The sequence below is a fragment of the Semicossyphus pulcher genome, unplaced genomic scaffold, assembly GCF_022749685.1.
Source record: "Semicossyphus pulcher isolate SPU_LCO1_2020_fin unplaced genomic scaffold, fSemPul1.0.p SCAF_18, whole genome shotgun sequence".
In the NCBI taxonomy this organism is placed as follows: domain Eukaryota; kingdom Metazoa; phylum Chordata; class Actinopteri; order Labriformes; family Labridae; genus Semicossyphus; species Semicossyphus pulcher.
This window is the reverse complement of record NW_027211691.1, coordinates 24358666-24374576: the sequence shown is the minus strand read 5'-3', so window position 1 is coordinate 24374576 and position 15911 is coordinate 24358666. Positions and strand designations below refer to the sequence as shown.

At 45.3% G+C, this 15911-nt stretch overlaps 1 protein-coding gene across 1 annotated transcript in view; it reads left to right on the top strand.

The window, feature by feature from the left end:
• LOC138595643 (disco-interacting protein 2 homolog C-like) overlaps nt 1-15911 on the top strand; it is a 62677-nt gene that overhangs the window by 21888 nt on the left and 24878 nt on the right. Inside the window, exons 6-19 of the mRNA XM_069666978.1 lie at nt 203-325; nt 696-842; nt 3076-3195; nt 5324-5521; nt 7586-7677; nt 8525-8635; nt 10405-10528; nt 10771-10880; nt 11439-11541; nt 11626-11690; nt 13064-13157; nt 13261-13380; nt 14533-14647; nt 15101-15240. Of these exons, the coding sequence (XP_069523079.1) occupies nt 203-325; nt 696-842; nt 3076-3195; nt 5324-5521; nt 7586-7677; nt 8525-8635; nt 10405-10528; nt 10771-10880; nt 11439-11541; nt 11626-11690; nt 13064-13157; nt 13261-13380; nt 14533-14647; nt 15101-15240 (1662 nt within the window). The remainder of the gene's footprint in view (nt 1-202; nt 326-695; nt 843-3075; nt 3196-5323; nt 5522-7585; nt 7678-8524; nt 8636-10404; nt 10529-10770; nt 10881-11438; nt 11542-11625; nt 11691-13063; nt 13158-13260; nt 13381-14532; nt 14648-15100; nt 15241-15911) is intronic.

Here is a 15911-nt window from a genome sequence, read left to right as displayed (position 1 = left end):
CTGTCATCGAGGAGGAAAGAAACCAGAAAATACTTTTACCAAATGTTGCTTCTGCTAGGCTGCTGCCTTCACACCTTTATCTGTTTAAATTCACGATTCAAGTTAAACAGCTAACTTCTTTGACTGATTTCATGTTACCTCCATCTGTGCAGCGCTGCACAAACCTGACTATAACACACTCGTGCTGTATGTGTGCCTGCAGGTATCGGCCACCTGTCTCTGAAGAGGAAGGGCGCTCTGAGTGTCGCAGAGAACGGAGGATCTCTGCGACGATCCTGTGAGTTTGGATCTGACATGCTGTGGCCGCCACCTCTGGAGTCAGACGGTAGGTTCAACACACGCGAAGGATGTACTCACTCATTATATAATATATGTGTTCTGCAGAGCCTGAAATCAGAAAACTCTTTGTATTATAAAATGTGCTCCAGTGAGTGCACACTGTTTTGGAGCAGGTATTGTGTTGAGCAGAAGTCCCCCCATGTCCGACCTCATTCTCTCCTGTGTGTGGCAGGAATGTGACCCAAATTAAAAAGCAACAAATGAACATCATAATGTGTTTAATTGTCCGTTATGTCAACAAAACAAAGCGCTCGACTAACAGAGCAGCGATAGATGTGAACAATGAGTCACCACTGGCTGTTTGTCTGTTTAAATCTCTCTCTCCCTCTGTTCTCTCTCTCTCCATCCGCCCGCAGAGAACCACTCGGCCCCCCCGGATGTGACGGGCTACTCGTCGGACTCGTCTCACTCCCACACTGAGCGTCACCACATGTCTAACATGGGAACAATTGCCAGGAACACACAGAAGTACGGCAACGCCGAGCGCATGGAGACGGGCGATGGTAAGAGTCTGCCCCCCGCTGTCGCACCTTTCGCTGCTCCTCTGGAGCCTCTGAATAAAGATGTTGAAGACAGTTTGGTAAAAATAGAAACTCCTTAATCAGGAGGTGAGCTCAAATTGGACCATCGCCTTAGAGAACGGACCAATTACGCCGTGTCTGTTCATGTAACTCCCCTGGATGAACAGATTGGTCTTTTTTTTTACCCTTTTATTGTTTTTGAAGGAAAGCTGAGTGAGCATCTCTGTTCTTTTGCAGCATGCTTCACAATCACGCAATCACAGCTAGAGAAACTGAGAGCTGCTCACAACAACCACAGTCTGTGGTCCATTCAAGCTGAGAATTGAATGACTTGCTTAAGAAACACATGGGCCTCACGCAGGAAGCGACACAGTCCACAAATTGTTTGTCCAACGCAGAGAGACAAAAGTAAAAACTCGCTCACAGGGGATGTCTGCATCCACTCTCAGTGACCGGTGTCTCAGCAGGCCGAGGAAGGTTTTACCCCCAGTTCAGTCTGAGCTGTATCGAGCCGGTCACTGTCACACAGGTGAAGCTTTGATACAAAGAGTGCACCTGCTCCAGCTCTTCGTTCCCCTCCTCTCCGCTGAGCTCCATGAGTGTAAGACCAAACCCCCGAAAAACAAAAATAAACAACAGTAAAACTTCTTATTTATGCTTTAACGCAATTAAAACATTTCAGGTCTGTACTTGAAGGAATAGAGGGTGTTTGCCTCCTGGACCCTGACTGGTAGCAGAGGAACTCTTTAGGTACCACGAGCAGGCCTGCATCCCCAGAGCGCGATGTTCTCTTTAAGATATGATGGTGCCTGACCATTCAGAGCTCTGTAGGTGAGAGGAAGGATTTTAAATCAGGATGTCTCGATCTCAACTATCGGATCGGAGCCGATCAGGGCATTTCTGACCAGATCTCAGATCGGCAATCATCTCACCCCGATCATTTACGTTGGCTGGCGTAAACTGAGCACAATTTGCAGCAAAAGTAAATTAGCATTAGCAACCCCGCGGCTTAAATGTCAGCAGTGTGGAAATATTTTAAACTAGGAGCCACTTGCAATATATGCAACATGAGCGTTTGGCGAGGCGGCAGCAGTAGAGCTGCGTTCAACACTTTCAACCAATTTGAAACGACATCTAAGAACCAAACATGCAACGGAATACGGCGCGTTCACTAAAGCAGGAAAAGGCTGCTGCGCCGAAGCAACAAACTCTGGACTTTAAAAGGACGGATAAACATCCCAGAGAGAGCGAAAAGGCCGAAAAGATTACGACGGAGGTGGTTGAGTTCATCGCTTTGGACGACCAGTCCGTCCCAACGGTAGAGAGTGCAGGTTTTTATCGTTTGGAGCTTTTGGATCCGCGGTTTGTCCTGCCGTCTCATGGATCCAACATTTCGAGTCCAGTACACTTGTTTTTTTATTATAATACGGCACTGAGTGGATTTTGGATTCATTTTTCTGACTGAATATTAAAGTTAAACTAAACTTTTACACCTTTCTGAGCAGAATTTTTGATTTTTATGTGAGTTTTACAACAAGGGTAGCCGGACGTGAAAGGGAATAAACTCAAGACATCTTTAAGTTCATTTGTTTTCTTATTTTCCTAAACAAACAAACAGTGTGCAGCTCTATTACCTGGGCAAATTCAAGTATCGGATCGGGGGTGAAAAAGCTCATCGCGACATCCCTCATTTTAAATTCTCTTCCTGACTTCACAGGAAGCCGGTGCAGAGAAGCTAATACAGCAGAGATATGATCTCTTTCCTGGTCCTTGGCGATGTTGCAACAAAGACAGGAGGACATTTTTAAAAGGACAGATTAAAAACCTTAAAGAAGAGCTTCATTCTCTCCACCGCTTAAGTTCTATCTCACCTCGGCCCTTAGTTAGTGGCATCTCTCTGATTCTCATAGCAAACAGCCGTGTGCCTCCACAGATTGAGGCGGTTAAAGGCATTTGGAATTGACAGAAACTTAAGAAAAGATGCTGCAGGAGGCCCAGTGTTTCTTATCTTTGATTTCCAAACCCGTCCAGACATTTAAACCAGAAACCTTCTCAGCACAGATTCTAGTCTTTCAGGACTTCAAGGAATTGTTTTTGACCAGATAATGCGGACTCTCTTGCAAGCCACACAGGCCTCAACTTTCCCTTTCCACTGTGAAGACTCGGCCCAGAGCCTTCTCCTCACCCCGTGTGTATGTGTCTGGGGTTCTTACAGGTGTTCCAGTCAGCAGTCGTGTGTCCGCTAAAATCCAGCAGCTCGTGAACACGCTGAAGCAGCCGCGCAGACCTCCGCTACGGGAGTTCTTTGTCGATGACTTTGATGAACTTCTGGAGGGTTAGAAACCGTCTTTGATCCTGCATGACTCGTCTTCCTGTCTGTCTGACTTTTTTAAGTTGCACTGTGTTTTCCAATCTATCTCTTCATACATGGGAGTCATGAGTGGTTCTCTAAACGGTGCCTTTAGTAACTCCCTGCGTGCTCCTGGTGTTCAGGTGGTCAGCTTCACGTCAGTCTGTCAAACACCTACTGAACGGATGAACTGCATCCGTGAGTGCTCAACCTGCTGGAATAAATGTGATGTGAGCATGATTTCAGAACATTTAGTCGAGTACTTTGGAACAAACTGGAGGCACTTTTACAGATTTTTGCTGCAAAATACAGAAAAGTTTATCAAATTTAAAGTGTTTTTATGAATTAAACCCAAAAGTTTATACGAGTACAGCTGAAAGATGGTGTTGAATCCATGTTTAAGGATTCATGGTTCCGGATTTGCTGCTTTTTCTTTCGTAATTTGAATATTTGTAATAATTTTAAAGTTTTGCACTTTTGGTTGCACAAAACAAGTATTGTGAAGGTGCCAAATTTGGGCTCTGGATTAGGGATGCACGATATTATCGCCACGTTATCGGTATCTGCAGATTATGGCTTGAAAATGACATTTTCTGCCGATAAAACAACGCTTTCATTCTTCCTTAAATGCTCGATGATTCCTTAAAAAAGCTTCACGTAATGCTACGACATTAACTGTGTGCGCGCATTGCCTGCACAAAGTTATCAACAATATACAAATAAAGACTAAAAAGTCACAGGAACTCGAGCCAATGAAGAGAAGTTAAACAACAGCTAGCTAGCAGTCATTTTACCGACTTAACATCAAACACGCAGAAAATACACTCGCAGCCAAAGCCGACGCCAACAGAGAGTAACATAAACATCAGTGCAAAACTAACTCACATATTCATGGACGCACACACGATAAAAAGAGTCGGCGATCACTGATGTCTCCGTAGTAGCTGCAGTAAACAAGTCCGGGCATGTCTCCCTCACTGCCGTGTTTCGGGGGGGGATGCTGCATTCAGGTGCGCTCAGAAACGTGAGTGATCAGATCTTCCGTCAAGCCTGCAGAAGAGTCCAAGACGTCTGCGGTGTGGCAGTTTTTGGCCACTACAATAAGAGCAGGCATGATATCAATACCACAACAGGTGAGACTTGATGTTCTCTGCTATAAAGTGGCAAAAAACATGCGCCGAATATATCGGTATCGAAATCGGCAAAAAGGGTTGGAAAATATCGGCATATCGGAAATATCGTGCAGCCCTACTCTGGAAAAATCTCTCACTGTTTTCAGAACTAATTGCAAAACCAAACACACACATAAAGTTTGTTTACATGTGAATGCAGGACAGAATTATTCTGTCGTTACGGCACATTTGCCATCCTGGCATCATCCCTCCTTGCGGCACAAGCTCGTGCACAGAGAGAAAGACTGTGGAGTGATCATAGCAGATATTTCTCCCCCTGGGACTAAAGTCGGAGCCTGCGGGGGGAAGTTTGGGAGGCGGGGGAGCTGAATAAAGAGAGGAATCAGCATCAATGAAGGTCAGGGAGAGATGCAGCAGCACTCGTACAGCAGAGGGAGGGAACCCAAGCTGACTGCCTGAACTGGCTCACAGTAATAACAGTTATAATCGTCCACTTTATCAGTTCTCAATGTTAACGAAAGTGTCAAAAACCTGCAGAAACTTTGGCGTCACAAGTTCTTCTTTAAAGTTCTGTAAAGTCTGTAAATGCAGTCACAGAGAGTTTTAACTGTGCATCAAATTATCTTTAATTTGCTTCACTTGTTTTCACACCTTGATCACTTACCTTCACATCTGCCTTACACCCTTCATGTGACTGACTCTCATCCAAAGAGTAACATAAAAGATAACAGGGAGCAGATGATGATCGGCCTGCCTCTTATAGCGCACAGTGTTCCTCACCAGGCACTTTCAAGATGTGTTTTTAGGACTCTTGAGCCCTGAGACGTCTGCAGATCCTCGTGTCTGTCTGCTGTTTGCTCTGCTCTCACCATCTGGCTGCTTTTTCTATCTTTGTCTTGTGTTCTTAAGAGACCTTATATCTGAGAGAAATCAGTGAATTCTCTGCGTACTGACGGCATTATCTCTCTCCGGACCTCCAGTCCAGCAGCCGGACCCCAATCAGCCGCGGCCAGAGGGGGCAGAGATGATGCCGGTGCGCGGCGAGGCGCTGGGGGTGGTCACCAACTGGCCCCCGTCCCTGGAGGCTGCGCTCCAACGCTGGGGAACCATCTCCCCTAAAGCCCCCTGCCTCACCAGCCTGGACACAGCAGGGAAGCCCCTCTACGTCCTCACATACGGTAACCAGACCCTCCCATGGTTCATCTACTTTATTTGTTTATGAAGCAGTAAAAGAAGCTGAGTTTATTCTGCTGTTGTTCTCACCATGTTGCTCTGGTTTCTTATACTGTAAATAGAAGGGTTACAAACCGCAGGCAGTCATGCAGGTCACATAGCAAATGAAGTTTTAAGAGAAACAAAACAAACGCATTAGGATTTCTTTTTTTTGGACTTCATAGTATGAAGAACACGTCATGTGCAGACATGCAGAAAATTGGAGTATAAAAGGTTTTCTCTTTTATGCAGCGAGGATCTGAGTTTATATTTATTACAGCCCGTATACAATCCAACATCCAAAATTACATCTTTGCACATAAACGACTAAATATATACTGTATATACAGCATCTAGACCGTGACAGGATAAAACGCTTTTTGTGCTACTTTCAGGCGCATGTACAAATTTTGCATCAAACTAAATCCTTGTGGCTCTGAGTGTGGTGCATCATGGGTAATGTCAGTGTGTCTTTGGGAGTTGGGTGGATAGGGGTTCCTCTCGGCCTTCACATACTCATCATGCTGCACTTTGTGCTGTTCTTTCAGCTGCTTCAACAAGTTAGTCGTGTTGCTTTGCGGCGCAGACGCAGGTTTCATGACCTCTGTGCTGATTATTGTTTCCTCTTAACATCACGCAAAACTTATTTTTATTAATTTGTTTTTTTAATGTGCAATATCACTAACTCACTTCTCAACATGTGCAGTACTTCTCTTCTATTATTACATCAGGCGGTCCATTTGTTCATTCATTCATGCTGTTCACTTGCTGACTGCGTATTATGTTATTAGCTCTGTACATATTTATTAGGATACACTTGTTTAGTTACTTATGCCCTTTATTGTGATGTTGCAGTATCCACTTTGCTGCTGTAACACTGTACACTTCCCCGTTGTGGGACGAATAAAGGATTATCTTATCTTATTCTTACTCGCCCTAAACCTGAAACGCCTCCACACAAGCGACGACGAGCCGTTTCGGGGGACCGGTGTTTCGGTTTAACGAGTGACTTGCGCTAACGAGCAGTTAGTCGCCTACATGACATGTTTGCACAAACAACACTTCAAAGACGTAACAGAGAAGTTTATTTTGAGATCGTAATGAAGAACGACAAAGACGCTACGTATTCTCTTAGTGTTTATAACAGCTGCTGTAACCACGACAACCACAGACTCATTCGGCTGAAAGTCTCCAGATTACACGGTCACTCGTTGAACCGAAACACACGCCAGCTCCACCAAAAGTGAAGCCCAAACCTCTCCGTCGCCCCCTGGGGGAGCGGCTGTTAGTTTAGGGAGCGCTTGATTTGCAGCAGAGTTTTCTACGGGCGGAGCATTTTAAACGTCAATATCAGCGTCAATCAATCATTTGATCGTGGGTAAGCCATGATTAATTCTCTGGATAATAATACACTGGATGTCTCTCAAATGCATCCATGTTTAATTGTGTCTCTGAACAAAGCAGCTGCAGAAGAGCTTCAACTGAATATAACAGGCTTTAAATCCAAACATGATGAGTTAAATCACTAAATGTAAAGAGCCTTTGTTCAACTCTGCCACACGTCTACCAAAAACATAATGTGTGTAATTAAAGTGTGTTTCTGTGTTTCTTTCTGGATAATCTGTCATCACACTAAGTGTTGATGTGCACAGGTGTGCAGGTGTGCAGGAAAATAAAATCATGCAGAAGAAGAGCTTAGCTCCGGCACTCTGTCAGCAGGGAGTTTCACGCTCTCATTTAGTCTTTTGAAACGTTTCATGTTTGTGTGCACCTGTCCACCTGAAGTGCATTAGGCAGCGCTCACTTTAAAGTATAATCCACGTAAACAACAGTGATTCTCTGGTGACCTCTCCTCACTGCTTAAAAGTCTTAAATGTCACTTTAAACTGTTGTGTTTTTTTAATTTATCGACTGTGTCCTCAAAATAGAAGTCCAAGAACACACACTCATATCCTGTGAACTCTCTCTCCCTCTCTCTCTCTCTCTCTCTCCCTCTCACACCCTCGTATCCTGTGTCCATCTCCCTGCAGGGAAGCTGTGGTCTCGCAGCATCAAGCTTGCCTACAACATCCTCCACAAACTGGGCAGCAAGCAGGAGCCAATGGTGCGGCCGGGTGATCGGGTGAGTCACGCTCCTCCAACACCAAACGCAGCTTTTACTTTCTGGTCTCTTTGTGCTCGTTCTGCTGCAGTGCTGTTCGTTCGCAGTATCAATGCAAGACACATTAATAATAAACAGATTATTCACATGTTGTTCAGGCTTGAGCTAGTTCTATTCAGCAGCCCACTTTATGTATGATTTCCTGTTTTTATGTAAGCCTTATAAACTTAATAAATCAAAGCTTTTATTTTGAAATGTGTACCCACAGTTTAAACAGGAATTTAAGATAAAGCTTATTTATTTTCCTTCTAAAAGTTAGATGAGAAGATTTGAAGCTACAGTCTGCAGCCAATTAGCTTAGCTTAGCATAAAGACTGGAAACAGATGGAAACAGTTAGCCTGACATTAACAAACTCCACCTCTAACGCTCCGGATTCGCACTTACCTCATGTTTATTTTAATCTGTTGACGTGTTTCAAGTCTTCGTGCTAAGCTAAGCTAAATGTCTGGAGGCTCCAGATTATATTAGATGGATACGTGTGAGTTTAATGTCCCTCTTCTCATCTACCTCTCCACAAAAGACGAGTAACAGTCCTTTAAAACGTTCTGCATCCTCCTGCATCCTTAGAGTTATAATAAATTGTTATTGAATCCTCTCGAGTTGTTTTTGACTCACACTCAGAGAGGGGAGAGCACATGAGTCACCCAGCAAGCTACATAAACACCAGCTGTATGGAGCATACAGATAAATGCTATGGTAACTTAAAAACAACTCGTTCTTGCTGCTCACAGTTTTTTTAACCGCATTTTTAGACCTGAAACAGGTTGATGCTCATTCCCCCGTTTCTGTCTCCCTTTCCTTTCTCAGGTGGCGTTGGTGTTTCCAAACAACGACCCCGTGGCCTTCATGGTGGCCTTCTACGGCTGCCTGCTGGCCGAGGTCGTCCCTGTTCCTATAGAGGTCCCCTTAAGTCGCAAGGTACTCTTTCAAACAGACATGAATATTTTTTACATTAACTGTGTGTAACTTATCAGTTTGACACTTTTCCACAGGAGTAATGTCTCTATGGGAGGTCAGGTGGTTTCATTTTGTAAGGCCGGAGATGTTCTTGCTTTTTATATACCTCTTTACATACCTCTAGAGGGCGCACCAGAGAGCTCAGGCCGTATGCAACAACCGCATGTGCGGGATGTAATCAACAGACATGGAGAAGCTTGAGGAGGTTTCTGTTATGTTCATCCTGAGATCACGACAGCTTCTGTGTATTGTCTGCACCGTCCCCGCTCCGTCTCTCCAACATGTTCCTCCGTGCTCGGACGTAACGCTCCCGGACTCGTTCCCATTTAGTTTTGCAGGTTTCCATGTCGACTTCTAAAACAGAACTTATCTGTCTGCAGCTGTTTGACAGGCATGTTTGTCTCTGTGCAGAGGCAACGACACATCGAACACATGTGGATAATCACAGACTTGGTCAATCAGCTTGTCAGGAGCTCCAAACTCCTGCTCACTTTTATTTCAGTTCTGTTTTGCGCCTGGACATTTCTGTGATTCTGCACACTGATGAAATAAAAGGTGTTTCCAGTCCTGTTGGAAGATTTCATACTTTTTTGCATTGCAAGAACCGGCAACAATTAAAGGTCTTAGGAAGCTGTCTAGACTTTTTGGAGGGACTTTAAACACCTTGATTGGTAGGACACATGAGCCAATGGAGCACCACCAACCGCCATCTTTAAAATCTGCACCTCGTAATCATAGCCTCACAAAAAGAGGGACCTAGAAAGGGACAAATGGAGCGACAGTGACGTCTTCATTTGCACGTCTCCTTTCCAACTGTGTTATTATATTGAAACCAACAACACACAACAAATGAACAACCAAAGAAAAGGCAGCAGAGCGATGGACAACGTGGAGAAGAGTTTTTGCAGGGTTTCAAATGGAATTGAAAAATGATAAATCTGATTAGTGTTGCTGATGCAAACTGAGAAGAAGAGTTCCCAGATCTGTTCGGTCCAGCACGCGGAGTCTTTAGGATCTTTATTCTCTGCTGTTTGCATCATATTTCTGCAAGAAGAATCCTGCCTGAACGCTGCCTGAGCAGAAACCCAACAAATTTGACAAGCCAGAAACAAGCCCCCCTGCCGCCCTCCCGTCACACACAGAAAACTGTCATCTCTCAGGTCACAGCTGTGGATCTGTGAGCCATCACCTCCTGGGACCTGACGCGTCTGAGGGATTGAATTCCCAACTTTGTCAGAAAAGGTTTCTGAAAGCTGAAAAGATTCCTGTCATACTTTTTATTTTGTGTCAGTTTCCAGCTGCCAGTTGTCTCCCGTTACAGTTCGTGCTCTCTCTGGAGCCTGTGTGAGACACGGTGACTCGTCCTTGCAGCACTCTGAGCGTACGGTCAGCGTGGTCACACGGTGATTACTGCTGCAGCACAAAACCTTTTGCTGCACGTTGGTCACCCCTGCATTTCTGCTGCAGGATTTTCCATAAAAAATTCTGTCTCAGCTTGAGGATCAGTGCAGCAGCAGTGCCAACATCACTTCTGTTACCCACACCTGCGCTGCATGAGGTCATGTACTCATTTATTACAGACTAACAATAAAACAGGAAGACAAACAAGTCAGCTGAGAAGTAAAAGAACGTGTGAAATCTTTAGAAACGGATGACTCAGGGTGTTCATGAGGAGATAAGCATTCGGTGTATTCACTGGGGTTACCTCTCTTCTTTTTCTCGTCCAATAGGATGCCGGCAGTCAGCAGATTGGCTTCCTGTTGGGCAGCTGCGGCGTTACCGTGGCGCTGACCAGTGACGCCTGCCACAAGGGCCTTCCCAAGAGTGCAACAGGAGAGATCCCACAGTTCAAAGGTGAGAGTGAAAATCATCAATCATCGCTGGATTGTGAAGCCTGATGTGTGTCTGTGGGGGAGGGGCGGCCGGTCTCTGTGCACATAATGAGACGAGAGGAGGGACGGGAGAGACATCTCAAGAAAACCAAGCATTAAAAACACTTTACATGGGAGTTGTTTGCACTTGAGTTAATACTTGGCATGTAAAGGATGTGAACAGCTGAATCTCTTCTTACTTCTTCTCTCTCGGTGTCCCTGCAGGTTGGCCGAAGCTGCTGTGGTTTGTAACCGAGTCGAAGCACCTCTCCAAACCGCCCAGAGACTGGTTCCCTCACATCAAAGATGCAAACAACGACACTGCTTACATAGAGGTGAGCTAACAGTCGCACAACAGAAAACTTCAACACAAGCTGGGACTGCTGTTGATTTGAAGTCACATTTTTCTGGTTGTCCCACCAACCACGGGCGAAGTTAAAGAACTTCCTTATATGTTAATAACACGTTGTTTATGCAGTCAACAAAGGCATTCAAAGTTGCCATATTCACCGTCCCATCAGGTGTCATCACTGTTTTTGTTTATTTTTATTTAACAAGCACTGCCTGTAAGAGTGACTTCACCCCCAGGTCTGACCATAACTCCACCCACGGCCCGATTTTTAAAAAATGCTCAAAGTGGGCGAGGGGCTCTGTCCCCTCTCCTCTTGTCCCGTGCGCAGCAGCAGGCAGTCAGGGGTGGGCGGGGCTGGCCTCGGGCAGCAGCAAGGAAGAGTCTGACTTTTTATCTCCACGGCCCAACGACTCGCTCACATTTTAAACTGAGTAAAAAACCTTCACTGATGTATTTTGAAAAGATCGGTACTGGAATGCTGAGTGACCTAAATGCCTGTGTCCCCTCTGATGTCTCCGATCGTCTGTTGTTCGTGTCTCAGTATAAAACCTGCAAGGACGGCAGCGTGCTGGGAGTCACAGTGACGAGGATCGCTCTGCTCACACACTGCCAGGCTCTCACCCAGTCCTGCAGCTACACCGAGGGTAGGCACGCACACACGAACACACGCAAGCGGCTCAGTCTCCTGGATGAGGAGTTTAACTCTCTGCTCCTGTCTCTTTTTGCAGCGGAGACCATCGTGAACGTTCTGGACTTTAAGAAGGACGTGGGCCTGTGGCACGGCATCCTGACGGTACGACCTCGCTGTAATCATGGACTCAAATTAAATGATGACAAACCAACATCTATCTCTGCAATGCACCGTTCACAGGTCTTTTTAAGAGAGCAAACAGCTTCAGCTTCTACAGGATGCTGCTGCAACACTGCGCAGCATGTAGATCCAGTTCTCAGACACACTGCGTTCCAGTTTCTCACAGACTTTAAAACTTTGTTTCTTGTCCATAAACGTTTTTAATCTCCTGATCCAGTACGGCCCTTCAGAGCTCTCAGGTCGGCTGCTTCTTGATGACTGGCAGGTCCCTGAGTCCAAACTAAACATGGTGAAGCTGCTCACTTTAGGTTCCCTCTAAGTAGGAAATGTTCTGTATAAATGAACTGGCTTTGCATAACAGCTGCCTGCTGCAGGTCAGAGGTCATGGCCTTAATTTCCGGTTCGCTTGTCATCCTCACCTCTGATATCTGTGGAGTGCGGTTAGCATTGAAGGCAGCTTTACAATCTGTTTGCAGAGAAAATTATTTGTTCAGTGTGAAGTGTAAGATGTTTTTTTTATTTATTATTTAACCAGGAACCCAGCTGGAACGTTTTTGTTGTAAGGACGTTCTGAGAATGTTACGAGCGAAGTTCTGGTAATGTTTTCAGCAGGAAGTTTTTATTTGGTTCCCAGAATGTTCCTTTTGATAGTCGGAGAACGTTCTCTGAAAACATGTTCAGAAAGTTGCAGCGAGAATGTTCAAATCACATTTCAGGAACGTTTTATAAATCACGTTCTGATGTCCCAGGCCGAACTAACATCCTGAAAAGATGCTCAGAACGTTGGCGTTAAAACGTTTTGTCTTAGTTTAAGTTTTAACGTTACAAGAACTTTATTTGAAATGATAAACATCCTTAAAACGTTTGAATATTAGATTAAAACATTTTCTTTCAAACGTAATCAGAGCTTGTGGGTAATGTTAGCCGGTGTTATGGGAATGTTCCCTGCTAGCTGGGAAGTCCCTCGAGATAAAAATCTCTTTTCCGAGGGAGATCTGGCCGAGACAGCGCACCAGTTACAGTCCCAATAAAGATAAAACAATAACAAACAAGAAATGCAATCATCAAATACACAAGGAGAAGACTGAGACTCAAATGAAGCAGTTTGGATGTTATAAAGCTTTGAAGAGAAGTCGGACGGATCGAGCATTTCTAGACGGATACTTCAGCGGGAAAACTTCCCTGACAGCCGACTTAAACAAACATTATATTATTGTAGCCGCAGGGCAGAGCAGAGGTTACAGATCTAATCCAGGTGATATTACCTTGTACCACCCCCCAGAATCTTACATTAATAATCTTAGTAAACAAATGTTCAGCTTTTAACGTGTCCCTATTTGTGTGTGTGGCTGCAGAGTGTGATGAACATGATGCACGTGATCAGCGTCCCCTACTCTCTGATGAAGGTCAACCCTCTGTCATGGATCCAGAAAGTGTGCCAGTACAAAGGTCAGACTCGCACTCGGCCTGCCACTCAGCTCAGTCACTTCAGCTGTCAGTCAAACAGATTAAATGCTAATGCTCTCTCTCTCTGTGTGTCTTCCCCCTGCAGCTAAGGTAGCCTGTGTGAAGTCCAGGGACATGCACTGGGCTCTGGTGGCCCACAAAGACCAGAAGGACATCAACCTGAGCTCGCTGCGCATGCTGCTGGTGGCCGACGGATCAAACCCCTGTAAGGTCACACTCGCCCTCCACAGTGCTGCCTTTTCACTAACAGCAGAGTTTAGAGAGGTGTGTCTGAGATAGAGAATGTCAGGGAAATGGATAAAGTCTCCGGGGACGTCGGCAAACTGGGTCACTTTACAGGAATAGAGCAGGATGTGTCCGACGACGAACATTCGGTACAATAAATGGTTTTCAGCCCGACTGGAGCGGAAAAAAGACGGAAATATAACAGCCAGAAAGCAGGAAATATATAATGAACTGGTCCTTTTTTTTTTTGCACGTTTTAGCTCATTAATCTTTTTCTGTGTTTTAGTCTCAGTCTTCCGTCCAATTCAGTTTTAAGTTGCAGATACTTGTTAGATGTTCCGGCACAGTGACGAAGGACTTTTTTTAAACGCTTCCATGATTTATTCTGCGGCATCAGAGATTGGCAGGTGCTAAAATGTTCATTCTAAAGTGAAAAATCCATTTTTATAAAAGCATTTTATCTAAGCAACACTTTGATTTCATTATTAAATCTAATTTCAAGAGTGTCCTGGCCAAGATGAGGCAGCAACAATACAAACTAACAGCCAACAACGTGTGAGAAAACAAAACGCCACAAAAAAGAAAAGCTTAAAATTATGAACAGATTCAGTCCTGTGAAAGATTTAATCCCATAAAGCAATTTAAATAGAACCTTAAAACAACAGTTAACCTGTTTATTATAATAACATAACTTTGTTAATCGACTGTCTTTAAGAGCTGCGGCCCAGTTACACACAACACTCTGACTGTGAGCAGCTTTTGAAATTGGAGCACGCTCAACCTGCACCTGAGCTCCGCACAGATAAAATCAGTGGGTAAAGTGGACCCTTGAGTTGAGATTAGTTTTGAGTGTTCACATCAGCATAAAGTACACAAATGAATGAGAGGAGCACTCGCTGCTGAGAGAAGTCAAATCAAACTGTGACGATGGTGAGACAGCTTCTGGAGGGCTCCAGATAACACTTTTGTTCCTTTGTTAAGACTCTAAACTTCCTCATCATTGAACGCAGCTTCTTCTAACCTCACCGTGTGGCTGTTTGATTTCCTGTTTGCTGTCAGAAGTTTGTGCAGAAGCGCTCGAACACCTGAGCTGAAACGGTTCTGACAGTTTGTTGGTGTTTCTGTCGGTCAGGGTCCATCTCCTCCTGCGACGCCTTCCTCAACGTCTTTCAGACTAAAGGGCTGAGAGCCGACGTCATCTGTCCCTGCGCCAGCTCCCCCGAGGCCCTGACCGTGGCCATCAGGAGGTACACACACACACACACACACACACACACACACGCTGTGAATCCTGGTTTACCTACACAATATGCAAACATGCGCACACACACAGAGAAGCACAAATATGCAAACATGCGCACACACTCACCTGTGGTAACACATCCACAGAGAGTACACACTCTAAACACACACTCACATATATTCAAATACACACAAAGAAGAGAAGCCAGTTGATTTCCCTCTGAAGCAGCAAGACTCGGAGCCCGTCTGCACCGAGAGGATGAAAACGATCATCATCATGAAGCTGCACAAACATTTACATTCATCATGTGTGCACAACATATTACACAAAGCTGCTCAGGGACATTCAAACACCACACTGTGTGAGTGCGCATGCTGCAGGATCTGTTCGCTGTATTTGTGCGTCAGTGTTCTGCAGGTTAATGACAGCATGAACTGTGTGTGTGTTTTGTGTTCAGGCCAGTGGAGGACAGCAGTCAGCCTCCAGGGCGAGGCGTCCTGTCCATGCAGGGTCTGACATACGGGGTCGTCAGGGTCGACACAGAGGAGCGTCTCTCAGTGCTCACCGTGCAGGACGTGGGAACTGTCACACCTGGAGGTACGTGTGTGTGTGTGTGTGTGTGTGTGTGAGTGAGATATTTTTAGGTATAATACTTTCAAGGCTGCCCGGGGGCGCAGTGGTTAGCGCTGTCGTCTCACAGCTAAAGGGGTTACCAGTTCAGACCTAAGGAGCCTTTCTGTGTGGAGTCTGCATGTTCTCCTCGTGCATGCGTGGGTTCCCTCCAGGTACTCCGGCTTCCTCCCACAGTCCAAAGACATGCTCGTTAGGTTCACTGGTGACTCTAAATTGCTGTAGGTGTCAATGTGAGCGTTGAAGGTTGTCTGTCTCTGTGTGTCAGCCCTGTGATTGACAGGTGATCAGTCCAAGGTAGGGGTGGGACAAATGAACAGGATAAGCGGGATAGATAATGTATGTATGGATGATCTTATCGGGGTTTTTGTGGTTTTGCATGTTCGTGATAAAGACGGTACATTAAGGTGTCCAACTATGTTTTGCTGTGTGTTCACGTTGCAGGCAGTGACCGCCTGAGCGCTCCGATCCTCCGCAGAGTTAAACTGTCGGCCTTCAGCGCGTCACGCACTGAATGGCAAAAAATCCATTAAGTCCATCAAATCGTAAAATTAGTTTTAAGGGTGTGTAAGTGTGCAGCCTCTCCTTTTCATCAATGTCCAATTTTAGGAGCGCGCTCTCTCTCCCTCCTCTTGACC